Genomic DNA, 26,705 nt, shown 5'->3' with positions numbered 1-26,705 from the left:
TATCAGGAAACAAACAAACAAACAAAACCTGTTCCTCCAAGATGAATGCTCTAACTGTCCTTTACCAGCCTGTTCATCTTCGTTCTGCACAGCGTTAACCTTGTCCTGCCTTATTTGCTCATCTGCATGAAGCCGGCATACGCTGGTGACACCCTGCAGACCGCAGCTGGCATGCCTCCCCTCCTTTTGTACTTAGAGTTACAGGGAGAGCAGGTAAGAGTTCATTCAGTAAATCTTTTTATTTTCATGGGCTGCTAAAGGGAGGTTGAGCAAACAAGTGGAGTTTTCAGGAAGACCATCCCCTTCCCCAACTCCCACGCAGTCTACAGCCAAAATCAGAAGTCCAGGCTCCAAAGACTCTTTCCACGAGGCTGCAGGCAGGCAGGGCTGAGTCCAATCTGCGTGAGCACTGCTGCAGATGCAACTGATCTTGTACAAATATTTAATAAAAAATGGCATTAACAGAAGTACGAGAGGGATGTTAACTATGGTGAGAACACACAAGTATTTAAAACATAAGCACCACTGTACCGCCAGATGCATAGCTGCCATCGTGAGAAAGCTAAATATAGAAGTAAATGAAGCAGCATGCATTCATGACTGCGGGGTCCGCCATGGACTGATCTCTGTCTACAGAGCAAAACATACAGAGGAGCATTGTTGAGACAAACAAATACGTCGGGATTAGATGACCAGGAAGCTTACTCCTGGTATCATATTCCTAGCCAAAGACAAAGGCCAGTGTACCCAGTGAAAGCCAGCTCCTGTTGCACACAGCGTGGATAAAGAAGCCCCACCATTTATTCCCAGCGAGGTTACAGATTTCACAGAAGCACAGCCAAAGGCTCAGCAACTAGGTGCGTGTTTGTAAAACAGATGAACTGGGCCACTACAGGTTCTGCAAGACAAAGAGCAGCCCTATTCGGATGTCAAAAGCTTCTCTCCTGCATACCTTTGGGGCAGAGAAGGGTTTTGTTCATACCGCCAGTGCCTACCTGTAGCAGTGTCTTCAGTATTACTGTGTTTCGTGAAAGAGCTTTTACAGGTATCCTTTTGTGCTTTTCGTAACAGGCTAAATGGCACAGGAGACAAAAACATTACTGTGCTCTGCAATACACCAACATGATTACTCCAGATTAAAGCAGGGTCCTCAGGCTTTAAAAGCAGTGAAGCAAAACCCACCCACTTCCCCCAGTGATGGGCTTGAGGTGGCTGTGAATATGCCAAAAGCAGCTCACCTTATTCCAAGAAATCAGGTCTGGTTTTGCTATACGAGTCATTAAAGTTTGTAAAAAGTATTAGCACAAAGCATTTTTATGTTTATTTAAATAAAAATTATAATTTATACAAGACTTTTTAAACAAACAAGATTTTCTTAAAAAATGTACAGGGCAAATTATTTCATTATTTCAATTTTTCATACAGTATAAGTCTTTTGTCAAACAAAAGTTACACTGATAATGAGTTATTTACAACTTCAAAATATAGACTCGAACTTCAGACATAAAAATTTTAACATCCATTATATTTCAATGATTAGAAGTAGAAATTAAACATCTGCCAAAATGTACAGAATTCAATAAAAACTACCAGTGTTTTTAATACAAGTTTAAGTAGCCAAAAAAAAAGTACATCCTTTCATCTCTTCAAGATTGGGTAAAATTGTGTTCTTCTTTGTCTGCAGGAACAATAGTAGGGTTTTGCTGCTGGCTTCCTGTGTGGTGTTGCTACTTATAAATAGCTTGTTTCTCTCAATCTTGCCTCACAAAAGCTACAGTGTAGGGAAAGGCATGATTTCATATTTCAGCTTTTTTTTTTTTTTTTGCCTTTTGAATTTAAATGGTCATCAATAAATAATTAAAGCAGTCAGTTTTCATCTCCCTTTTTTTCCTCCTTTAAAAGGGACTCAAACTAACCGATGCAATTCTACTGAAAAAAGCTAAACCCAATTACACCTGAATGATCCAGCAGTGAACCACACACATCAACAGAACTGCAAATATAAACAGCAAACAGAAAGACAAGAACATCACCTTCTGCTATTAGAAAGTAACACTTTACATTAAGTGACGCTACCCAGCCTGCTGATGAAGCAGAGCAGGCTGCACTGCGAAGCTCGGTAGGACAACTGGAATTTAAGGTTAACTGGAGTGTAATTGTACAAGTCAAGTACTTATTTACTCAACTGTCCATCCCCTCCTGCCCTCCAAGCCCATGAGGATGTAGCAGAAGAGCAGGCACAGGAGTATTCATGAGTAAACACACCGAGGGGACTTTCTACCAGCTCTGATGTTCTGTAACACACGAGCAATTCCATAGCAGTAACCTAATGTAAGTGAACTTTGTCAAATATGTACATAGATGTCTGACAGTTATATTACAATTCTTAAAAAAAAAAATCCAGTCTTTTTTCTACACGTTAGAATGAAATGATGTTGCATTGCAGTTTGCACTAGGTTTACTGCTTTAAGAGTAGTTCGTCTTTAAATTCACACTGTTAAAGCGTGGATTAATTTCGAATGCCGACACATGAGATTTCCTAACAAGTTTCTAATATCTTTGCTCAGAAAAAAAAAAAAGAGCATATTGTGCATGAGGCATTTCAGGCTGGGAAAAGAATAATTATTTCTTTTCTCCTTCTCTGAAGCCTAGGCGTGGTTAATTGTCCTGGCACCACAAGCACAGGACCTATGTGTGGCTCCTTTGGGAACCAGGATCTAGGACAACCCTGTATGCTAGGGTCAAACAGCGAAGGGGGACGTGTGGGGGGAGTAGTAAGTGCCAGTCAACTGATTTCCTACTGAAACTGCTGCTATGATCAGAGTGAAGATATAAATTACACTTGAAAAAATGATACAAAAATAAGAAAAAGAGCATGCTCTCTGTAAAAAATATAGTTTTCTGTTTCCTCAGGAAAAAAAACAATAGCTTTAAACACACTCAAGAGATTTTTAAGACAAAATGAATGAATCTGGTTAAGATTTATAATATAACATTAAGCGATTTTAATGCCTATTAGCCACACTTACTATTCAAGGAAGCTTCTGGAAAGGAAGGTCAAATGATAATACACAGCAGTTACAAAAAAAAAGATTAATTGACTTTCAAGCAGGTTTGAAGAAAAAATTTAAGTTCAAGGATTTTAAACAAAAAACCTGCATATGTGAAGTGAAGAAGCCATAAACTGTCAAGCCATATCCATATTAGATGGTGACAAAATGCATTTCTCAGCCAACTTCGCTTGTATGTTAAGCTTTCATGTCCTGATGTACACCATACCTAAGGAGGTGTTAAAAATGTGCCCCTTTTTCTGGTCACGTAAAGGTGCTCTAACCAATGAGCTCAAAAATTACATCCTAGCTCTTCTGGTTGATTCTCCCCACCTCGTGTTCACAGTTCCAACTCAGGGAATGGAATTGTACTGCAGTCAGTGTTTTACTTTACAACACCCAACCGAATCACAGTATTCAACAGTATTTCTTCACGTCAAGCTCACATCAAGTTCTTCTACCATACCTCGTCATGGCCAGACTGAAATAGGTTTGCACAGCTTGACTGCCACCTTCTTCAGTACCGCTGCATTTGTTGAGAGACTTTAAGTAAAAATTGTGCTAAGAGTTAAAGACCCTTTGGTGCTTGGCTCCCCTGCCCGTCCTTCATTTTACCCCTTTCCCCATAAAGAAAGAAAAATCCCCGATTAAAAAAAAAAAAAAATCCATAAAACTAAGTCCCATTTTTTAGGTAAGAATTTGCATCTGCAAAATTACTTTTTTCGGGGACCTTCATATGATGTCTGGAGACATCCACACTAGCAACTCAAAGGACATAGCAAAGGAGAAGACAAACGGGAAGGCATAGTGTAACTCCTACTGTGCTTTAAGAAAAATGCAAATATAATTCTAAACCTCTCAGAAGGGTGCTATTGTATAGAATATAAAAGCTTTCTGTATTAAAGACGAAGGTCAAATATGTGCTTTGCTGCTAGAAAGGCCTGAGAGAGTTTAGATAAGGAGCCCAGCCTTCCTGTTTTACCTGGCAATTGGGTTTAATTGTAACTAAAATTTAATTTTGCACGGGGCAACACAGCAACATTCCGGTGCCCCTCAAATTATGTTCTGAAAAGGAAACATTGCTTTCAGTTGCTATATTATAGTGTTGTTGTAAGGTAACTCAAGAGAAAAGCTAAATTAAAGAGAGTCATGTCTCAGTTTAGTTTAATTATTCCCACCTCCCCCAACACAAAAAGCCTGCAAGTCTTTTATGCATTAACATACAAACACCTTGTACATACAACATGTACAATAGTTGAGCCCTTCTATGACAAGTATCTACAGAAATACAAATATACGATGCCTAACATTTTAGGAACAACATTTTGATGCCGTCTTTTATAAAAAGTATCTGCCTGCCTTCCTTCCTCTTACTTTGGTTAATTAGGAAAGGAAGATATAGTTACAAACTTTTTCCTCCAATTCACTGTACAAACAATTTAAACCTCTGTATGCAGGAAAATCTGAACCTAACCCAACCAGTAAAATATCCTTCTGCAATGCAAGTATTAGCAAGGAGGAGTTATTTTAAGTGCATTTACAAATACAGAAATACTAAGATGATAATACTTCCTTGGTGTTGCTATCAGTTTTAATATAGAACCCAATTAAAAACTCAGAGCCGAAGAAACAGACTTCAGGCTACTAGAGTTGTCATTCTCATGTCTTGGGGAAAAAAAAAAAAAAGAGATAATGGGACAAATGTATCCCTAGTGATGATATCAGTGGAGTTAAAGGGATCAACCTGTTTCAGTCCATTATTTAGTCAGTTCTCCGAGTGTCTTCCCAGCTTTTAATGTCAGTAAATAAACATTAAAAGTGCTTAATGTGCAAGGCTAATAGTGATGATAGCACTTTCACCGTCTTGTTTCATTTTGTTTTTTGTGTTTTTTTGTTTGTTTTTTACAAAAACCTTAAAAACAAACATGAAGGCATATATAAAATACACTTGATTTATGTAACAGATAGAATATAAACCACCAGACAAGAAAAATTATTGCAAAATAGATGAGGATGTTCATTTTTTTTCACTACCAAGTTGTAAAATAAGAAAGTTTCCTTTAGGTCTTCTATGATAAGATACTAGCTCTCACTGTTGGATGATGCAGACGTTATTTTCACATACTGGTTGAAAATCGTCTCAAAAGCTTCATCTCGGTGTACCATGGCACCAAACACCAAAGGCTGAATGACAGGGGAAAGAAAAAAATCAAAAAAAGATCACGTCAGTCTGGAAAAGAAAAGTCTTCTTTCAGGTACAGTTTTGGCCAGATCATTAGCAGCAGGAGATGAACTATATTCAAAGTGCATTCATAAAGAAGTAAGAATCCTTTTCTCTACTAAATCCTTGGACGCATGCCAGAGTTTCTAATATTTTCACTTCTCCATCCTCTTCCTAAAACAACCATGGCATAAAGTGCATCTACATGGAGTACTAGCAATAGAGAATATTTTAACTCTGTCATCTGCTCAGTGCATGAAGTTTTCCTGATTGACCTCTGCCTTTGTTAAAGGTTTCTAAGACTCTTTATCAGTGCCTCTGAGCTCCAGCTCATAAAATATTTATTTAGGTAGATTAACATTTTCAACCTCTTTATTAAGGACTTCTCAATATAAAAAAAAGTGAGCAGAAAGCTTGGTACAACCATCACGTGACTTAAAGAAAAGCTATTTATAAGTGGTTAGTTTAAAATAAGGTACAGTAGTATGTTAAGAAACGCTTCAGTTGTCCCAAAGGTATTTGAGGCTTAGAGATGTTTAAATCTTCAGCACAATAAGGTCGAAACAGGAAAACTGAATCCTGAGGGTCAGGCCCTCCTACCCCAAAACCTGCCACGCAGCAGACCATTCCTCACACAAAGATACTGCCAAGCCATCATCTTTGAGCTTCAGACTGTTTGCACTGCAGACCACCCCCTATGCTCTCAAAGGAGGTAATGAAATAAAGGAGCAGAAAGGAAGAAGCAAATCTTTCTGAAGTGTTGCAGTAAAATAGTCCAGATGCAGTAACACAAGCTGAATGTTTAATTCGTTAAAATTCTGAAACCAGACATGCTGATATGCACACAAATGAAATAAAGAAAAAAGCCAAACATTAGCATAAGTGGGGGAAAAAATAAAAAAGCCTGTTTGCTGGTGCTAGCCAGAGAAAGACAACAAAAAGAGCATGAAGTCAAACACAGCTATATAGATACAACCAGATATATAGATATAACCAGCTACTTACTTTTTGTGTAGATGGTGTTGATACAGCAATACCCATCCCTGATCCCGGGAGAACAGAGAGCACTTTATACTAAAAAGACCAAGCACAGACCAAAAGATGTCTCATATGTACTGAACGACTGCAAAAGGTGTTGAGAAGGTCATGCCACCCATCACTGGCAGATCCTCCCAGCCACAACTAACAGACCTGCAGTGAAAACAAGAGCAGGCCAGGCACCCCCCTCCGACCCTGGTCAGCACTGCTCGTGCAGCCAACACTGCCCCTTCCCTTCCTGCCACATATAAGTGTGTATATATATGAATATTATATATATATATGATATATTATATACATAATATATATATATATTACATATATACACACATACATGTAAATATACATACATAAACAGGCAAGAGAAAGTGTGCAAGTGTGTATCGTCTAAAGGTTTCCCTGGAACTAATATTCATCTACTGTTTAAAGAAACATGAAAGAGACCAGAAAAAGCTTCTTTTCAAAACTAAATAGAAAACAGAGTATGTACAGTTGGGCTTTTTAAAGAAAATCTGTCAGGCTAAGATGGAATAAAGTTGTCAGAACTAGAGAATATCCTAAATATGGAAGGAGCCTGAGTGTGGTATGTTTTCACCCATCCACAAATAAAACAAGGCACAGTATGTTTTTATGCTTGGCTGCATGATCTCTGTCTCATCTTCATTAAGAAGCAAAAGAGATACAAAAGAACATTTTCAGCAGTAAAGACCTACTAAACAACAAGCCCGCATTGCTTCAAGTATGATTAAAATGCATCAATATGAATTATTAATGCCAAAGAGAATGCTCAATTTGAGCTGAAGTTGTCTCATTTATGGATGTGACATAAATGGAAGAAATTCATTCGAAAATCTGGAGGTACCTAAACAGTAGACACCAAACCAAATTATTTCTCTGCACGACATAATTTAAACTGTGGCGCTCATGGCCACGGGATGCAGTAGAAAGCACTGGTGTTGGCCTTTAAGAGTAAGACAATTTCAGAGAGGTTTACAAATATCTCCATATAGCATGATGCATGGTGTGGACTAAAGCCTCTGGTAACAGCAGGCTGATAAAACTCAACCAGAGGATCACATCGTACTTGCCGTGCTTCTGACCATCCACTTTTCCCCTCTTTTAGTGATGGGATGCCACCAAGACAAAACTCCACTCCGATTCAGTAATGCTACTCTAATGGTTTACCTTTCTCCACTGACAATAATCCCTCTTCCCTCTGAGGCACCTACATTTAAGATGGTGCATCTACTCACATCGACACACAAATTTAAGTTAACATTGCACAATTACTGCTAACAAAAATCTTCTTAAAGCCTACACAACTCTAGCAAACAGAGGAATTAAGAAACAGTACAACTTTGATTTTAAAATAAATCAAGAGTGTAAGAGTTTCATAAACTTTTATGTTCATAGAGAGTTTGTGTAGGGTCAGTAACTGGCTAGGCAAGCAGTTCTGAAAAATATTCTTTGATGAAAGAATTATGTCTTAGTTATAAACATCATCAATATTATTATTTTTTTTAAGTATCAGACAAACAACAACAATAAAAAACACCACAGAAAAACAAAACAGAAGTAGTCGAACAGAAACCCAGCTCTCTCCCCTACTTGCAACACAAACCAGCCATACCTTCTGAATATCCGTTATATCCGTTAGCTTTATAACCTTATTTCTTTTAGATGAGCCAGATTTGGAGCTTTCAAAGCACAAGTAACTGAAAACAAGGAAAGAAAATGCTCATTTTGATACAGTATTCTGAAACAAAGCTCACAATATCCTTCCTGTCACTTCTGAAGTTTGAAATCTCACAGGCTGAAATCAGCTTAAAAAAAAAGGGGGGCAAACGACATGCAATTCAGTTACAGCTTCCAATTTAGAACAAACACTTATAAATCCTAGCAACTAATGTGTTTGAAAACCCAGAACATACAGTATGCGTACACAAAAAATATATTATTTTTAGATTTCTGCATTGAATTTCTGAGCCCAACAAGTATTTTAAAGATACAAGAAAAAAGTATAGCCTTAAACAGTTAAAATACTAGATCTCAAAAGGCTTATAAATCTTGTACTTTCCTAGAAGATTAATGGAAAATACTGTGTTAGTTACATTGTATTGTGATGCAGACAAAAGCTCAGATTTCTAAATGCTACAGATTCTAAACGCCCTCTATCATTAGGTGACATTGCATACAGATTAGCTTTACTTCCATTCACTACACTCCAAAGGAATTTCAGTGCAAGAGCCAAACAGTAGTCCCGATACTTATTTCAGCACAGGGGAGAGGGAAAAGAGAAAGTAAGAATTACAAACAAACAAACATAAACACTAGTTTTGAAACCAAGGCTGGAATTTCTATTTTTTTGCCATTGTTGCACATTGCTTCAAGGAAGCTATACATTCAGTTTGCTTTAAAAAAATGAAACAGAGTATTTGCTAAATAACCATTAATCACAACTCTCAAAATACAATTAGTGTTTAGTTTCTTTTTTAATATACATACAGTAAGTATGATACCCATATCAAGGACTGCAGCTACTAACAACTGACTACATGGAGCTGTTCTCCATTCCCACGCAAGCCTTTCCAAGACAAAAACATGTTTGTTAAGCTTTGCCACACCCCAGATTTAGTTCTCCCTCTCCTACAGTGCTTTCTTGAGGTTTTAAAGCACCATGAAAAGGCACTTGATACCCACTTATCAGCAGTGTTGTTCCAAAATATTGTCAAAGGGCTGCTTTCAGATTCAATTTTTAATGTCTGTTGCATTTCCCTCCTAAGAAATGTGTCAAATGTAATGACTCACTTTTCTGTGACATAAAGAATTCCATTCCTGATGTAGTCTGTAGGCATCTTCCTATCTCTATTAATCAAGCAGCAACGCCAGCCATTTTCACACACTAAAAAAAAAAAAAAGAAACCTTACTTTAAGAAAGAGAAAAATAGATATTACCCCTACCAATTACTTTATAAAACAGCAGAAAGCATTGAAAACGAAACTTTAGATACCCAAAATCAGAGGTATTTACAAAGCAAAGCCTAAACAAGGTGTTTCTAGACATTGTAACATCTGTTTTAACACTGGTAACATAATAATAATAATAATAATAATAATAATAATAAATTATAGATCAGGAAAAAAAAACCAACCCACACATACAAAATTTTTACTTTAACATTTGCACTACCACAAAAGGCATGACAGGCTGTGGATTCTCACACAGAATTGTAAGGATACGGAATGAAGAGATCACCTCCATTCATCCTAATTCGAAGCATGTATTTTTTTAATTAAAAGGCTATATTTTTACATTTTGCACTGAAATGGAATCCAACTTGAAATTATCCTCAGCTTTTTAGAACAGATTCCACTAATGCAGCCTTTCCCTTTGCAATACCTGCTAAAGGACGCTCATTTTCTGACAAGTTAAAAACTTCATGGAAATTGCCTCTCTTGGTGGTATGGAAACGACTCGTGTCTTCATCTTTGTTTATTCCGGTCGGGGCATTTGAGCCCACATAACTTCTGGATGCTGCTGTCTGAAGCTGCAAAAAAATAAAAATAAACATAATTCTAGACTGTGAACAGCAAAGTTTTTCTCTTAAAAACATGACTAACTATTCTACCTTAAAAAAACAAACAAACAAACAAACTGTAATACAATAATTTTCATTAACTTCACTGAAGTTGACTTTGGATTACTGAATTCTACTACTTCTTTATCACAGGCTGTAACGTGCTATCTGAAGACAACCTTTCAAAGTGCCATGCTTTGATAGGCACCTTTTGCGGGGACAAAAGCACATGGCACTAGATATTCCTGCCCTAAAAATACCCTTTACTGTAGAGAAATGGTAATCTGATTAGATACAGCTAAGTCACTGCACACAACTCCAAATTACTGCACTAGTGGAACTAGTAATAGCTAATATATTATCAGTACTTAGCTTGTCTTCAAGAGACAGGCCAAGCACAAGATATTTTTGCACAAAATAAGTTTATAAAGAAGAAAGAGCAAACAAAGAAAGAGGCACGCAAAACTGCATAAGCTCATTATGAATACAAATGCTGAAATTGAAAGGCCACGCTACGATCCATACCTTTTCATGCCCTGACAGCTAGCAGGAAAAGAAACAAACAACACAAATGTGACAGTGACAAAAGAAAAAAGTGAAGTCTATTTAACAGTATAATACATAGAATAAAACATGAACTGAGTGAAGCTGCAAGATCTTGCTCACATACCAAAAGACTACATACAATGAATGCAATTAAAAATGAGAGTTAGCAGTGGTTAGAGCACACCGGTTCAATTTATTCAGGTTGTGTTAGAGTCATTGATCTTTGCTTTGCTTTGAAGTTCCTCTGACTTTTGAGTGTAGACATGTGAAATAAAACTGAAATGGTTGTCAGCATCCTTGAGGAAAAAAAAAAAAAAAAAAAGAAAAAAAGGAGCATCGAGTTCTTAACACTGAAGTCCTTCAGTAAAACTACTTTTAAACAGGACTCCTGAACCACTGAGACTGCCCTAAAAAAAAAAAAGCCTTACTTCTGGAAGGACTGAAGGCAGTTTCTTTCAGAAAGCTTGCCTGCATTTGCTTTTTTCATCTTGGTAGCACACCACACAATTCTAAAGGCTGGCTTTTGTCATGAAAGCACTACCAGCTCCGTTCTTAGTCCTACTGTACACATGCAGTTAAAACTGGCAAACTGACAACATGCAAGCTCGGGAATAAGCCCTTCTCCTGTACAGCCCAGTGCTGTCGGAGGGTAACTAGCCTCAGCTGCTTTTGGAGCGTAAGTTGGCAGCACTCAACACTTCACAGGATTTAGCTCTAACAAAAGAAATACAAAGCAAATGAGAAGTGTGCACTGCAATCACTGAGTATAAAATCAGACTGACAAAACAGTTATGCACAACAGAGGGTATTTACCATCCAGCTTTTAGGGTAACCGTAATACAACGATGCCTCAAGGGAAAAGAATAAAGAAAGTTGAGATTGAAAGAAAATAGTTGACAATAACTGTACTACTGCTTCAGTTACTGCCCTTCTGCTGTGCCCTTAGCAGTGATTAAGCCCCTGGAACCAAGGAAAATAGTAGCTTCCCCAATTCTTTGTGCGGGAGTAAAGATCAGATGAATTTTTGGAAGGCTCTCTTGGACAAGTTATTTGGCTCCATACGCACGTAACCAGGTGAAGCTCCACGGCCCAAGACACACAGAAGGTCAGGGCAATAGAGCTAATGCGTTTTGCTCTGGAATAAAGATTATTCCTGCTCTCTGCTGCATGGCTTCCTACCTAACCATTATATAAGAGGCAAAAATAAAAAGGTGGTTAGGCTTCAGTATCATATCCCATCCTGAGGCTGGAGATGTGAGAAGCTCTGCCCTTACTTTGAGTCCTTCCTAAAACAGGCAAACGTTTCCATTAAAATAAGTAGCTCATTTAGCTATAACCACCCAGGCTAGAGACAAACCGTGGTCCATTCCTAAAAGAAAAGCATCAAACCCAATTTTAATAAGCCTTAAATATAACTGGAAGTCATTGGATTTGTAATGCCAGAGGAGTCCTGTTACCAACCATCTAGAAGCAGGCAAGCAGTATTCCTTGCTGGTTCCACTTGACCTGTCCTCAGCTTTTGACATACAGCCTTTACCCACCAGACAGGATTTTTCTCTAAGGACACGGGGTCAGGGTGGTACAGGCAATGCATATTGCATGGTGTCTAAGTTTACGGTGTCGTGTGCACTGTTTAAGGATAATAAGCCAAAGCAAATGCACATAAGCTGTACGTGCTTCCAGGCTCTGCCTTTTGTAAGGGGATCAAAAAGAAAAAAGAAAAAGGAAAACCTATTTGGCTTTTACCTTTTATAAAATAAGAAAAAAAAAAAGAGACACAGAGACCAAGTTAATGCTTTCAAAGACATTTTGAAGCAGGTAATGCAGTCCTGCATGTCTTTTCCAGGGAGAAAAGCCAACCCTGTCAAGTCAGTCTCAAAACCCTGGTCTACTTGTCAAAACTTAAGTTGTAAGGAAGGTCCAGGAAGGACAATTACTGTCTACGGATGACACATTCAAGTTCAGTAATTCAGAGCCTTTCCATTCCTAAAACAGATTACACAATCATCACAGTATGTGAGTGATAACCTACAATGATAACAAAATGGTAACAGAAAGTTTTAAGTCAACCTTCTGCAAGCAACTGAAATAGTCTGACTACGGCTGACAGAATCTACAGCTCTGTCTAACCACTCACTCATCTCTCTCACCCCTTAGAAAATACAAACAAAAGAGTCACTTTCAGTCAGAGATTTTCCTTCTCCTCTACTTCCTTCTGAAATACTCGTTACATTGCTGTTACCATTTTGCCACCTGCTGCTAAATTTCCCCCAGACATGAAATTTCTTCTTCTTCTTGACAGGTTAACCAAGGGTTCATGTGTTCATCCATTTTGCTCCCCAGATGTGTTCTCAGGCCGAATTATTGCTAAGTGCTTCACATTATAGTCAGGGAGTTTATGAAAGAACTCAGAAACCCCATGAATGCAATTACGTATTGTAATAAGAGGCATTAACCAAACACTAAAATGGGATTAGACTAAAGTCTATGAGACTAACAAAAGAAAAAATTACTGTTATGAGTACCAACGTGGTGAAAATTTGTCACCACTAACTTACATGTCATCTAATACAAATAACCTTAAGACATAATACCTAAATGTGTAAACTACTTTACTAATGCTATCAATACTTATCCCATTAGTAAGCTGCATATACTCAATCTTTTTTTTTTTTTTTTTTTTTAACTGTTCTTCAATCCACACAAGCAGCTGAATCTCCACTAAATAGAATATCTGGAAACAGAGAAAGGCAATACGAGACAACTAAATTTTGACAACAAAAATCACACAGAACGTATGTTACAGAAATTGATATGAATCTGGACAGCATCATTTTTGTGCGTTTAGCTTCCTATGATTTCCATTATTTGTATGTGTATAAATATATACACATTTTCATAATAAATTCGTTTCTTACAAGAAACAAATTCTAGATGAAAACTCCGTGAATCTTGAAAGTAATTATAAAAATAGAACTAACACTGACCATTAAGGTTTAATTAACCTTCCCCTTAATGTGCTCTAGTCACTGGGGAAAGGGGGAAGGGAGAAAGGGATCTGAATTTCAGATGTTGGGAACAAAGAGACAAGATGACTTATTATCCTTACCCGTCTCGACACTGTAGCATTAGATCGTTCTTTGAGCTGTGGATCTGTTGGGAGGCTTGTCCAGATGATATAAGGAGTATCATACTTAGCTCTTAGTCTGGGGCATCGTTTGAAGATGAAATCAATAAGGAAAAACTTGATTCCGGCATAGAGTCCTGAAAAAAAGGTCACTATAGTATGTATGTTGTAAGGGCATTAAAAACATCGTAGTTTTGACCATGTTTTAAAAAGTTCATGAAGGAAACCAAATTATTTAAGTATCTTCATTCACAGTGCTAAACCATTCTCTTTGTTCTATTTGGATTCTTCTTACAAAAGCAGGAAACTACTCCTTTTCATCCCCTCCCAAGATCCCTCTCTCCCCCAGTTTATAAACACGAAGCTTCTTACTATGCAGAAGAGCATTGAAATAATCCAAACATACATTGCTTATTAACAGAAACGTTCTGAAAACATAATATACTTCCAAAACAGGAAACATGCCAGAGCATTATGCTCTGCAGTTCCTTGCAAGAATTTAAATGGCAACAGAGGGCTCTCACGCACTGCATTAAACTGTATCTTCCAGTCCAGTACGCCTTATCTTACGGAAGATATTTCCTTGCATTCTGCCAGATTAAAAGGGTTTGAAATAGTCTTAAAACTTCAGTGAACACAATTCAGATCTCCTAAGAGTCACGGTAAGAAAATAATTCCTCACACTCATAATTCAATAGCTATATCAAGCAAATCTATGTATATGTTTAAATTTGAAGCTTGAAGTTCAGTGCCACTGAAGGTAACACTCGTTTGACCATCTCGTTACCTCAATGAGTTAAAAAATAAAAATAAAAAAATTATTGGCTCACAGGACATGGCCTCATACCTTAGAGAAAAGAGTCCTGTGCTGTAGAGGGAGCTGTCTTTTCCCAATTCCCAGCTGAAAGTGGAAGTATCTGCAACTCTACCCACAGTAGTCTGTTTTGTCCAGCCTATCCTCCAAGTTCTACAAGTAGTCCTACCAACCTCTTCACTTTTTTCCAGCCCTACCATCCTTGTGCCTTCTGTGTGGTCCCATGTATTTCATTTACAAGGAAGAGAAAGCAAAAAAACCACCAAAATATAGGACTTCCCGGAAGCCTTATAGCTGGCACTCTGAAAACCTCTGCTAAAAGCTCATCATAAACTTTCCCACTTCAAGGAGAAAATACATTACTTTTTCTATTATATTATGTATTCAGAGGTGGTTTTCAAAATGAACACAACAAACGATGCCAAGCACAATGAAGATACTTTAAAACACTGCATTATTTATTAATGCAGGGTTTTCTTTCTCATACTCGAAAATTCTCCCTCTGAAGACCATGCTCTATTTTAAAGCATTAAGTCTAGACTTTAATAGGTCAATTATTTATTGTGTTTACCCATTGCAAGACCAATAATCCTGTAGGGCAAAAAGCAGGATGCAATAAAAGCCGCCCATAGAGCAATGTAGAGCTTCTGTGTTATTTCTGGTTGGACCCACATGAACAAGCTGAAAACACACAAACAAAGAAAGAAAAAAGAATCAAAACTGTATTACCATGCTTTCCAGACATCGGTCAAGTCTTAAGAGGGTAAAACGACTCATGTCAGATAACTTACTTTTTGATTTTTTCCAGTATGTCTGCCATCTTTCCAAAAAGGTTCTGCATAAAAAGCAAGAGAATTAAATCCAAGTCCCGTGTTATTTTGGTGGTGTTTTGTCCACATAATAGAAATCAACAGAGTTATCTTACAGAACAAGCAATCCCTGGAAGTGATTTTTGTAATAACTTTTAGCTATTTATGTACTTTGTAGTTGAATAAATACAGCGTAGAACAGCAATATTCAATGACTTCCATCTCGTTTAACACCTTGTTCTGTAGCTCATGATTATTAGAAGTGAAGGGAAGAAGTTATTCAGCCTCAGTGGTATGACTGCGAGGTGTTTACATCACTGTAAAATTTTTAGATTAAGTTGTCAGAATTTGAAAGTTAAAAGCTTCTGTCATTTGGTAACAAAATGGAAAGTCAGTTGAAACACTGAGCACTGACATTTCAGGAAGCAGTTACTGACTTCATGAAATGTTGGTCCATTAGTTTTTTTTGAAACCTACCACAACGAGGTTTTTATAATATCCTCTTGAAGTTATTAGATTCCATATAATCCCTACATTGCAGACAACTGCTCTGTATTAACAGTGTTACTCAGCAACCTTCTCTAACTGATCCTTGCTGTCACAGCACCTGTAAATTTCCTCTTCCCAATAAACTTCCGAAGGTAGTCATATAAACATAGGAGAAGCACGGTCGCTTATTGCCCAGACAAAAAGAACCAACAAATTGGTTCTGCTGCTACCAATGGGACATCATTGTAGCAAGAGACCACGCTGATGGCTCACCACACTCCTGCCTGAGGCTAGCAATGGCTCACTGCCACAGTAAGCTCCTTCCCCGCTCTCAGTCACATGCCCCCCACTTGACAAAGAGCTTGGTTTCATTTTCTGTCAGATTAATTCTATGCTGACACCATGAACAAGGGGTCAGGCACGTACCACAGCCAGCAGAAGGAAGGAGAGGAGCCTACGCAGTTGGCAACAGAAAGGTAAGCTACCTTGAGCAGCAGCACATTGTTAGACATGGCACAAGGCTGCAGTTCAACTAGATGGTCGAGTCACGGGGCTACCCGTGTAGCTCATCAAAATGACTTAGCTGGGAGAAAACCTTCCCTCACCCTTCGCCATGCAAATAGCAGATTTCAGGGTCAGGCAGGGTGGTGGTGTCTAAGAAACAGACTATTCTAGAGATGCAGTAAACTGTTGAACTAACAGCTAAATTAGCAGCAGCCTTCAGATTAAATCTTGAAGGAATATGGTCTCTTAAACCAGTTTTGTTTGTCACTAGCAAATTTGTGATATGGATCCATGCTCCAGCATACTGGTAAGATTCACCACCTGATCTACATTCTTGCTGATGTCCTATTGCTTGTAAGTGAAGATCCGCATGCAAGAAAAGTGTTGTTTAAGCGTTTGTTTTCACACACTGTGTAACGAAGTGCTTTGACCACTTCAGAATGAATGAACCTCCTTGTTTTAGGGAAGCAGCAAGAGAGGTGTGAGAGTAGCACAGTACCTGAGCCTTCTGAGCCACATCTAGAACAAGCTGAAACTTTTCAGATACCGTCAGGTCCTCTTTCGGGGGTTCCTTGGGCAAGAAAGAGAGACACTCAATTAATTTTCAACTCAGATGAAACTGGTATTTTACAGAACTCCTCATGAGAACGTGACCCCTCCACATTCTTGGCAACAATAGTCTCACTTTAAACGATCTCTAAATCTACCAAGTTTCTCCCATTGTTTTAAATCTACTGATTATGTCATACTGATGGTTATCTTTAGCTATGAATGCTTTTCCTCCGTGACATATGCAAATATAGTAATATGACACTGCGAAAGACACAGCAAGTCTTTGAAGCAATGCAGTTACAATGGCTTTCAGTCTCCACCATAGACCTAAACTGACTTATTTCCGGCCTAGCACAGAAATGTCATTTTTATAGAAGCTTCACAACTCTTATTTATTTATTTTAAAATAATCGAGTATTGGCCTTTTAAAAGTAACAACATTATCCTGGAAGCAAGGCCAGATGATAATTCAGGTTGGAAGGGACCACAGTAGGTCATCTAGTCCAACTCCCTGCTTATAGCAGGGTACATAAGTAATACCTCCAAAATGTTGCTAAGGAAAGAGACTGCAAGGCTTCTTGAAGATCCCACAAGATCTAACGTGTCCCAAGCTGCTACATTAACATTTATTGCAGAAATGTGATTCAAGTGCAGAATATGTTATGGTGAAGCACTCAAATGTAAGAGTGCTGTTAGTAAAGATTTCTAAATTGCAAGAGAGAGAAAAAGAAGTTGTAGTGTCTTTACATACACCTTACTATTCGTTCCTGCCTCAACTAGCCACACAAACACACGGGAAGGTTTTGAAGGTGCAGCTTTTAACATAGACATACAGAACAAACTGATCAAAGACTTACCACGGGTTCAGAAACTTCAGGCACAATGCTCCACTGTATTCTCCAACCCCTAGAAGTTACGGAAATAGTTAAAGATAGCAAGTATTTCTTCTCCACCTGCCAACATGGATTGTTTGCAAGAGGTTAAAAAGCAGTTTTCTGCAATAAACTCTTACGGTTTAAAAAGAAAACAAAAATCAAATGAACCACCACATAACAAAAGCACAAGTACTCAACCACAAACAGCTTTAAATGTATATAAATTATTTTTAAATGGTACTAGCTAGGTAGATATTGCATAGAATCAGGTCAATTCACAGAGGATTTTTTTTTATGTGAACAGAATTGTATCAACTTACTCAGGAGTTTATTTGCTCCTATTAATTTTCAAAGAATGGAGTGTCAGATAGTAAGTGCCAATTAGGAAATCAGAAAATGAGTTAACAATATGCACACGAAAAGGTCTAAAGGGGTTGAAACTAGATGATCCTCGAGGTATCTTCCAACCCAAGCCATTCTATGACCTTATGATACTCTGAATACTGTTGAATAGTTTTATTTTAGAAATTTTAAGTGTTGAAGGATTTGTCTGATAGCACATAGCATCATTTATGATGACCCAAGTCAAATTAGGAGACATTTCTTCTCAGAAAGAGCAGTCAGGCATTGGGATGGGTTGCCCAGGGAGGTGGTGGAGTCACCATCCCCGGAGGTGTTCAAGGAGAGGTTGGACGTGGTGCTTAGGGCAGGGTTTAGTGGGTGACATTGGTGGTAGGGGGGTGGCTGGACCAGATGATCTTGGAGGGCTTTTCCAACCTTAATGATTCTATGATTTTATTATTCTAAGCCACAGAAAATAAAGATAATTCCTTAGTGTAGACAAAAATCATAGAACTGAGTAATGAAATCAGTTTGAATTTTACCTTGTTAAGCTGAATTCACAACATTAGGAAAAATAACAGGTTATGAGTCGATAATAAATAATAATAATAAAACAGATTTCAAGCAACGTGTTACAAGAGAATGATCTAGTATTTAAGTAAATACCTGGCTATGAGGTAATTTAGGGACAACCTCAAAATTGCTAAAAATAAGAACATAGGAATGGCCCAGCCATGCCATACAGCATTCATGTAAATCTGCAGATTCAGAAAAAGAAAAAAAAGAGATGTGGATTACAAACTTGGGTACAGTGAGTCATAGACTGTTTCCCACTGTACCACAGAATCATGCAACTCAGATCATGAACATTAATGGATTTTAGCCAACCCACAACTGACAACAGCCCTGCATTCATGAATGTTAAGTTAAAACTGTAAGATTGAACCAAATCTCCAGAGATAACACTTAAATAGTTCTCAGCCACTTGAGAGACTGAGTATTTCCCAGGCTGCAATCACATGATGGTGCAGAAGAAAAGAATGAACCTTCAAGTCTGTGAATCTGCCACGTGAACACGATAGGGTCTAACCTCATCTAAGGCAGCCGTTGTAACGGCACAGTAGAAGAGCAGGAGTTATGACAATTGTACCCTTACAGGGCAACAGGACAAACTCACTGCATTACTTCAGGTCAATTAAATCCCAAACTCTTTACCAACTTAACAACGGTGGGACAGGCTCCTTCTCAATATTCTCTCGACTGTGTGGTGCAAAGCAGCATTCAATAAGGCTCTGTAACTTACAGGGGTGGATCACGGTGGTGAAAACGTCACACACCTTTTCATTAAGAGGCTCATCCTGACAAAGTTAACTAAAACTACTGCTAACAGTTTTCTTTAACATCTGAATATTGTGTCTATATCATGACCAAAAGAATTTAGATCATTTAATTAACAAGTAGAAGAAAAAAAAATTAACAAATTGAAACTCCACTGAATAGTTATATCACAGCAGTATGCAAACTTCCTTACATAGCCCTGTGGGAATACTTAAATTTAGTTCATGCGAATACTTAAATTTAGCTCACAGACCTCCTGTTGGCACATTAAGCGATACTCAAATCAAGACACTTTGTCTCTCATCACTAACTATGATCCTAATCAATGGAAAAGAGCACTGCTGGTGAAGATCCTTCCTATCAAATATAGCCTCTATCAGCATTTCAGCTCTAGAAAAGGAGAGATTTTGCAGATGCAGAAGAAACCATCAATTTATAGGACAGGGAGACAGGAAGCAAGGAACATGAGAACAATGCCCTGATTGTTCTGTTATTTTAACAGTTACAAAACAAACCAGAATACACAATTGAAATGGCTTTGAAATACAATTAAAGCATCAACTACATGGTATTTTGTGTTAAATGTAATTCCGCTGTTTGATTTGACTTGAACTGTAGCACACCCCTACTCATATATGGTATTTTCAATGAATTTCAGTAGATAATACATTTTAAAAGTTCTTATTACTCCTGGAGGAATTGAATAACTTACAATAAAGGCAATAGCAGAAGTGTAGATAGAATACCAGTCTGATAAGGCAGAAAGATTCTTCACAAAATTAGTAACGGGTTTGGCACCTCTCTCTAAATAAAATGGAGAAAAAAGCACAATTGTTAGAATTAGCTGACAATGGTGTTAAATCACTTGTAAATGGTAAACAATCAAATCAGAAAATAGGAATATTCAAGACATGTAAATGTAAAAAGGCTTATCCAAATTAAGGAAAATGAAAACTTAAGAGACATATTAACGTAACTGAACAATTAGTTGAGCAATACATTTCCAAAAATTTAAGTGTCTTATTCAAGACAAAGGCTATGTCTAGACTGTTAAATACAGACCAAATAAATAAATAAATAAAATCAAGCATAGCATTATCTTTACAAAAGTTAACTTGGATGCCAACAGCAGTCTGTTCTGAGCTCTGTTCATACCACCTCCAAAGAGCTCGGCACAGGTCAGCTTGTCCTACTGTAAAGCAAGGTAAATTAGCCTGACTGGACTCCAGGTCACCAAGGAGCAATTCACTGCTACTCCAAAAAAGCCAACTCCAAACCAGGCTAGGTATCTCTTGGCTGCAGTCAAACTGTTAGCACTTTGCTGCTTACTAAGCCAGGAGACAGAGGGCCTCACTGCCTGAGGGCGTTTGTCTCTCACCTCTGCAGACCTTTGCTCTTGCTGGGTGACAGATCTGTGCAGGGAGAGGCGTTGCTCCCACATGCTGATGCACACAGTCAGCTGGCAACAGCAAGGGCTCCCTAAAAAAGACTTGTCCTTTACACTTTCTATTCCGATATCCCCTTTTACTACTTAGCTAGGAACACAGGAAAATAGGAAGGGGCTTTCGCAAGATGACCTTTGCTTACTCCACTAGCAAACGCTGATTTTTGCCTTTCCTGCTGAGAAGAGCGGAGACTCCCCTTGCGGGGGGGGCCCTAGTAGTACCCACCCTTGTTTGCAGTACAGCTTACAACTTTGAAAGGCTTTCCTCAAGAGAGCCTGCCACTTGCTGTCCTAGTTTGTTTGACTTGAAATGCAGCTAGCCTTGATGTATTCCCTATGGGAAGCGATTAAACAGCGAGACTTCCTTGAGCATCAGTGACACAAACAAAGCAGCGGATGAAGCAAGTGGAAGGGGCCGGCTCAAGGCACCAGAGGAGGCCACTGACTCAAGCACTGCTTCCAGCAGTTCTTCCCATCTGCTCTGCTCTACCAACACCAAACCTGCAGGGAAGGTCAACACTTGGAGCCACTGGTGACAGAAAGGCCCTTGAGAGGTCTCGGTGGCAGTCAGGCACTCTTGGACAACAGGGATGTAGATTTTGTGGCTCACCTGCTGGTAGTTAAGAACTACTCAAAGCTTAAGCTCACTGTTTGTTTTTTAAAGCTATTCCTAAAGGCAATGCCCACCCACCACAGAGAACAAGTCACAAGCGTTCTCCCAAAGGAAATTATTCTAATACTGGTGTTCATTCTGAGGAGAACAAAACTCAAATTACACAGAGATTAAAGACCTGTATTTTTCTCCTCCCTACAATACTTTAAAACCTCAGGACATAAATTAGCCTTTTTTTTTTTTCAGGATAGCTATTCTCTGTTGCACAGAAGGTTAAACTACTTTGTTTAACCTGCAGTCACCCATCCTCCACTTTCCAAAGTAAGTTATCAGCTCTCAAAGAGAAAGAAATGCAAGACGCTCAGGGTCTGCATGGTCCAACCCCTCCCCCTTTGAAAGCATGAGCTAAAAGCTTAGCAAGCAAACTACACACAGCTCAGGCGTAGCTTATGGGCAGTGACTTTTGCCACTGGAAAAATAGGCTGTTCTCACTCATTACATGTTTACACATTTTTATTAGCACTGCGTTTTTAGTTCTGAGATACTCTGTAATTCAAGATTAAAGGTAAGTTCCTACCACTGCTCCTCTAAGTTACTTTGTACTCCAAACATACAGGATTTCAGGATTTGTACTCAATAATTCAGGATTTCAGAATCATTTCTGCTTATGGACTGGCAGAAATATTTCTGAACATCAGATTTTGCATGCAGCAGTCCTCCCAACAGGGTTACTAAGAACTACTTTTACTTGCAGAAAATAAAATATTTTTAAGTACTTACTTAATCTTCTCATATTTTCAGTCAACCTGAAAAAAATAAAATTAACTTGTTAAATAGCCTACTGGTGAGTTATATTAAAATGCAGTTGATACACATTTGGTCTCTGAAAAACTGCTCACAGTCATAACTTAAATGTTTGTGCATAGAGCTTCATTCTTGCCTGCTGTGAAGTGTTTCTAGTGGGTAGTATAGACTATCAAGCCAAAAACTGAAATGTAGAAGCTCTCCAGCCTAACTAAGCCTTTGGCCACACTTTTTGAGAAGTACATGACAGAATCTGCCAAATAATACCTTCTATTCTACCTTAGACCACAGACAGACTTCAAATTTCATGTTTCAGCCAAGGTATTGACAAACCATTTGAGATAGCTCAGTATCTTCAGTTTCATTACTTTTTATAGAAACACTTGCTCAAACCACATAAAAGGTTGTGTTGTGTTTTTAAAAGAAAAAAAAAAATAAAGAAGCAGCAGCGACTTGTAAAGAAGCCAACAATTTCTTACAATCACGTTAGAGATTTACCTTCTAGCACTAAGTGGCTCCTCTGTTTCCACTGTATTTTCCTCTGGCTGAAATCTGAAGTCCTCAACATACTCCCCAAATTTGTCACAAAACCACTTTTGGAGTCTTGAACATACTGTATGACTACGCTTATCTACAAAAAAAGAAGCACTATGTATCAGGATATTACATGAAAACATCACACAAAACCTGCATCTGTTCCCATACGCTATGTTTCACAGCTATTTATGCTATTTTGGTAACAGCATTTCTGTCCTTCACTACTACTTTTCATGGAAATTCACTATGCAATCTATTTCTGCCGTTTCACCGAAAGAGAGATTATACCATACTTATAAAAGATGAACTAAAGGTGATTCCTGCTTCCAGCAGGAGCTTTGCTGTAAGTACAGCACATGGGAGCATCTTATTACAGAAGTACAAGAATTACTTAAACACTCCACACAAGTGCGACTTTTTAGCAAATGCTACAAACGTTTTCCTGTGTTCCTGTAAAGAAAAGACTGCCCTAAGTCTCAGCACTCCTATGGTGCTGAAGGGGCTGCTAGAGAAAAGTAAGTGTAAAGCAAAACCCTCCTGAGCAGAGAACAGGACAATCACCTTACAGCCGTGCTAACTGGAGAGGAAAGAGTTTCAGTGGAAGTCTGGAACACGGCAAAGCAGTGCAGGGGAGAGCAAACCAAACATCTGGTGTTACCTCTAACTTGGAAAATCACTTTCTAGCAGCAACAGACAGACTGTTCTTTGGAAAGGACGGTCAATAACACAGTGTAAGAAAGAGATGGGTCACAACTAGGACCTAACTTAGCACAGAACTCCATAAAATTAACACATGATTAATCAGAGGCATGAAAGACTGATCAGCCAACTATGGCTGCCCGAACTACCCTTTCTAAGCATACAGAAAGGGTAAGAAAAAGCATACAAAAGCGTAAGAAAAAACAACCAGGCCTCGGAAAACAGGATAAAAATATATATTAATGTGTGACAGTGAACTAAGAAAACCAAGGACTTCAATGCCAGTTCACAGCTGAGAAAAAGCTTACATTTGAAATAAAGAACATGAAGTAGCTTCTCACATGCTAATAATACTTGAGGTAGTACTGAGAACAAAATTTTGAGCATACAGCATGACAGATAAAAATGGCAAGCTGTAGTTCACAAAAAAAGACAGTACTGACATTACGGAAGTACATGAGAAACAATTTTAAATACTTCATTCAATCCACAGACTTAAAAGTCTAACTGGTACCGTAAGAATCAAAGTTGTGGTTTTGCAGTAAAAAATTCCACTAACCTTTTATATTCAAAAGTGGTTGTGCAGTCACAGCAATGGGGAATGTTAAGCAGATAAGGGGACAGTGGAAGATCCCACTGTTCCAAAATAAGGAATATGGCTAAGAAAAACAAGATGATCAGTGCGAAAACAGTAAAAACAAAAAGAACAGGCCCTCTAGTCACAAGAGAAGAAGGAAAAAAAAAGGGGGGAAAGGAGAAATGAAAGATTCATCAAATAAAATTGTACATATATGGCATAGTAAAAGTGTCAAGTAGGTTGTGAACCTGTAGTACTCAACCAATGAAGAAACAGGGGAGGAATTAAGTGTCAGGTAATAGGGAATATAAGGTTATGATATACTTTTGCTGTGTGCTCCTGCTTGCAAGACGCCCGCCATTGCAATCGCAAATAAATTAGCTTCACAGAAGACCCTGTCCGAGAAAATTATTGAGAGATTTCTCACAGTACTCTTAATCAAGAGGTGTGGGAAGAAAACTCAAGTGTTCTGAAAGATTGAGAACCTGTCTGTTACCTTAGTTTTTTCAGATACTATTCCATTTATAATGAGCAGCAGCTTGAGAAATGTGGAGGTCTTAAAAAATTTAGTAATTCATTTAAGCTTATTCCCTCTACAGAATGTCTTTTCTTTTAGAAAAGAGAAGTATTACCATTAATGGCATAAAAGAGGTTTTGCAGTTGAGAATGAAACAGGACATCTTTCCTATGTATTGCAGCTGTTTTCTGATTAGTTGAGGATCAGCTAGGTGTGCAAGAATAATAAAGTCAGGCAACAACAGTTCATTACATTCCTGAAGGCCTTGTAGTATAAAATAGTTTCCTTGCTCAGGCATACAAAATCATCCACAAAGAGTAAAAGCAGAATCATATACAGAGGTAAGAAACTGCTCAAATGCTCTTTCATACTTGGCTTCTTCAGAAGTCTGCTTCAGGACCCAGGAAGTTCTTCTGCAACATTTGATTTTCTGGAACAGCTTCAAAAGAAAGAGGTGAAAAAAAAGATCTGACTGCATCAAACTGCTCATACAGATTTGACCGAGATTACCTGTTCCATTGGCTTGTGTCTGTGGCTTTGCAGCTTGCTGTGTTGCAGGCACCTCTTCAGCTCTACAAAGAAAACAGGAACAATGTGAAATGCTACAAGTTAAGAATTTTAAGAGAAAACCAAGTTTGCTCCTTATTGCAGGATTCAAAATATTCACTGCACACTGCACTTAGGATCCAGAGAAAGACCATCATGTAAGGCAAAGTGCGTTTTAGCCATTTTGTGTCACCAACAGCTCAGTCTGATCTTCCAGCTACTGAATATTTTAGTATCAATTTTCTTGCATTACTTCTGGTTTTGCATCATAGATTCATTGCAATGCCTGCCAGGAAAACTCTTCAGAGTCCTGACTTTTCCCACAGTAATAAATGAAAAGGGATTCCGTATTGCAAGTTGATAACCACAGTGCTAGAACAAAATCAGTTTAATACATGAACCCTGAATTCTGCCACTGTTACTGCAATCAACACCACTCATCTTTGCAGTGAGAAGAGCAGATGTCAAGAATTATGTTCAAATGTTATGTTGTAAGCTCTTGAAGTGCAAAGATACCAACCCAAGATAAAAATATCTTTTAAAAAATGCAAAATTTAAATAACAGTGTGAAAACCAGAGACAACAATGTGATAAAAATACATGGCAAGAACCAGGCACCACTGGTCACATCTTTCAAACAGGTTAGGAACAATACTCTCATTTATTACAAGTAAGTAGATCATGGAAAATACGAATGCCTTGGCCATTCTGCACATGTGCAAGGCTTCAAATTACATTTGCAATATCCATAGCCTCCAACTGCTAAAGTGGCTTGATAACACTTCAGGCATCAGTCCAAAAGCCTTGAGCCATCCATGAAGATATGCTACAGCAAGATTTCTCTAATGAAGCAGCAGCTTTGACAACATAACACCAGCTGCAGCAAGGTTTACTTGACACAGTTGTATGATGGAAAAGTTTACTAACTGAACTTAAAAATGTGCTAGTTGCGTAATTTCAATATCACTTATTTAGCAAACCATGTAGGTGCTTTCAAATATTCCCTTCATCTTTCAGTCCTCATGAAGGGAACCAAGTGGGACGCAGGTCAGCAAATGGAGAGCAGGAGGAGGGATCCCACTGCACTGGGCTGATTACAGAATATATAAGTGGATTTATAGGTATCTCTCTGTTCCTCCAAGAAGTACATGAGGAAAAGATCTCACTGTATTGTCTGCATATGGAAAAGGCCATTCTGAATTCGTGCACTCCAAACGAGTAAGATGGAAAAACCACAGGACTAATTGCCTCCCTTCCTCCCTTAGCACTCCCAATATTTAATGAACTTTCCACATTCCAGTTTATTTCTAAAAGGAGCACTTAGAAATAATTTATTAATTTATAGCTATAACTGGACATCTATCAGGGTGAGTAGCCGAATTCAATGGCTTCTGCTTTTCACCTGTTTTCAACTCCTCTGCAGGATTTTTCCATGTTGCTTCTGTATTTGCAGCAACTCTTCAAACCTTTTCAAAAGCCACCTGAATTCTATCAGTTTATTTTTTTCTAACTAAATTTACATTTGGGCTTCTCCGCTGTCAACTTTGCACAGACTGTTATACAGCAGCGGCTTGTCTTCCTGGATCACACTCCTTCCAGCACATCAAACGGTTACACCATACAGGTGGGACATTTTTAGTCACAATCTGTCACTGCCACCGTCTCTCATTAAAGACACGTTTTGG

The 26,705-nt window shown here is 38.3% G+C and overlaps 1 protein-coding gene across 3 annotated transcripts in view; it reads right to left on the bottom strand.

Moving 5' to 3' along the window:
• Positions 1-1,298: 1,298 nt before the first annotated feature.
• Positions 1,299-26,705, bottom strand: part of GRAMD4 (GRAM domain containing 4) — a 79,246-nt gene continuing 53,839 nt past the window's right edge. For all 3 annotated transcript variants that reach the window (XM_080602521.1, XM_080602523.1, XM_080602522.1), the window contains exons 5-19: positions 24,985-25,046; positions 22,643-22,775; positions 22,121-22,146; positions 19,996-20,087; positions 18,612-18,703; positions 17,586-17,634; positions 16,676-16,747; positions 15,166-15,209; positions 14,946-15,055; positions 13,543-13,697; positions 9,710-9,857; positions 9,118-9,211; positions 7,940-8,024; positions 6,277-6,345; positions 1,299-5,234 (exon numbers count right to left, since the gene is read on the bottom strand). In XM_080602521.1, coding sequence (XP_080458647.1) covers positions 5,133-5,234; positions 6,277-6,345; positions 7,940-8,024; positions 9,118-9,211; positions 9,710-9,857; positions 13,543-13,697; positions 14,946-15,055; positions 15,166-15,209; positions 16,676-16,747; positions 17,586-17,634; positions 18,612-18,703; positions 19,996-20,087; positions 22,121-22,146; positions 22,643-22,775; positions 24,985-25,046 — 1,333 coding nt within the window. In that variant the 3' untranslated portion in view covers positions 1,299-5,132. The remainder of the gene's footprint in view (positions 5,235-6,276; positions 6,346-7,939; positions 8,025-9,117; positions 9,212-9,709; positions 9,858-13,542; positions 13,698-14,945; positions 15,056-15,165; positions 15,210-16,675; positions 16,748-17,585; positions 17,635-18,611; positions 18,704-19,995; positions 20,088-22,120; positions 22,147-22,642; positions 22,776-24,984; positions 25,047-26,705) is intronic.

Source organism: Anser brachyrhynchus (assembly GCF_964034855.1).
Source record: "Anser brachyrhynchus genome assembly, chromosome: 1".
NCBI lineage: Eukaryota > Metazoa > Chordata > Aves > Anseriformes > Anatidae > Anser > Anser brachyrhynchus.
This window is presented reverse-complemented; position numbering and strand designations above follow the sequence as displayed.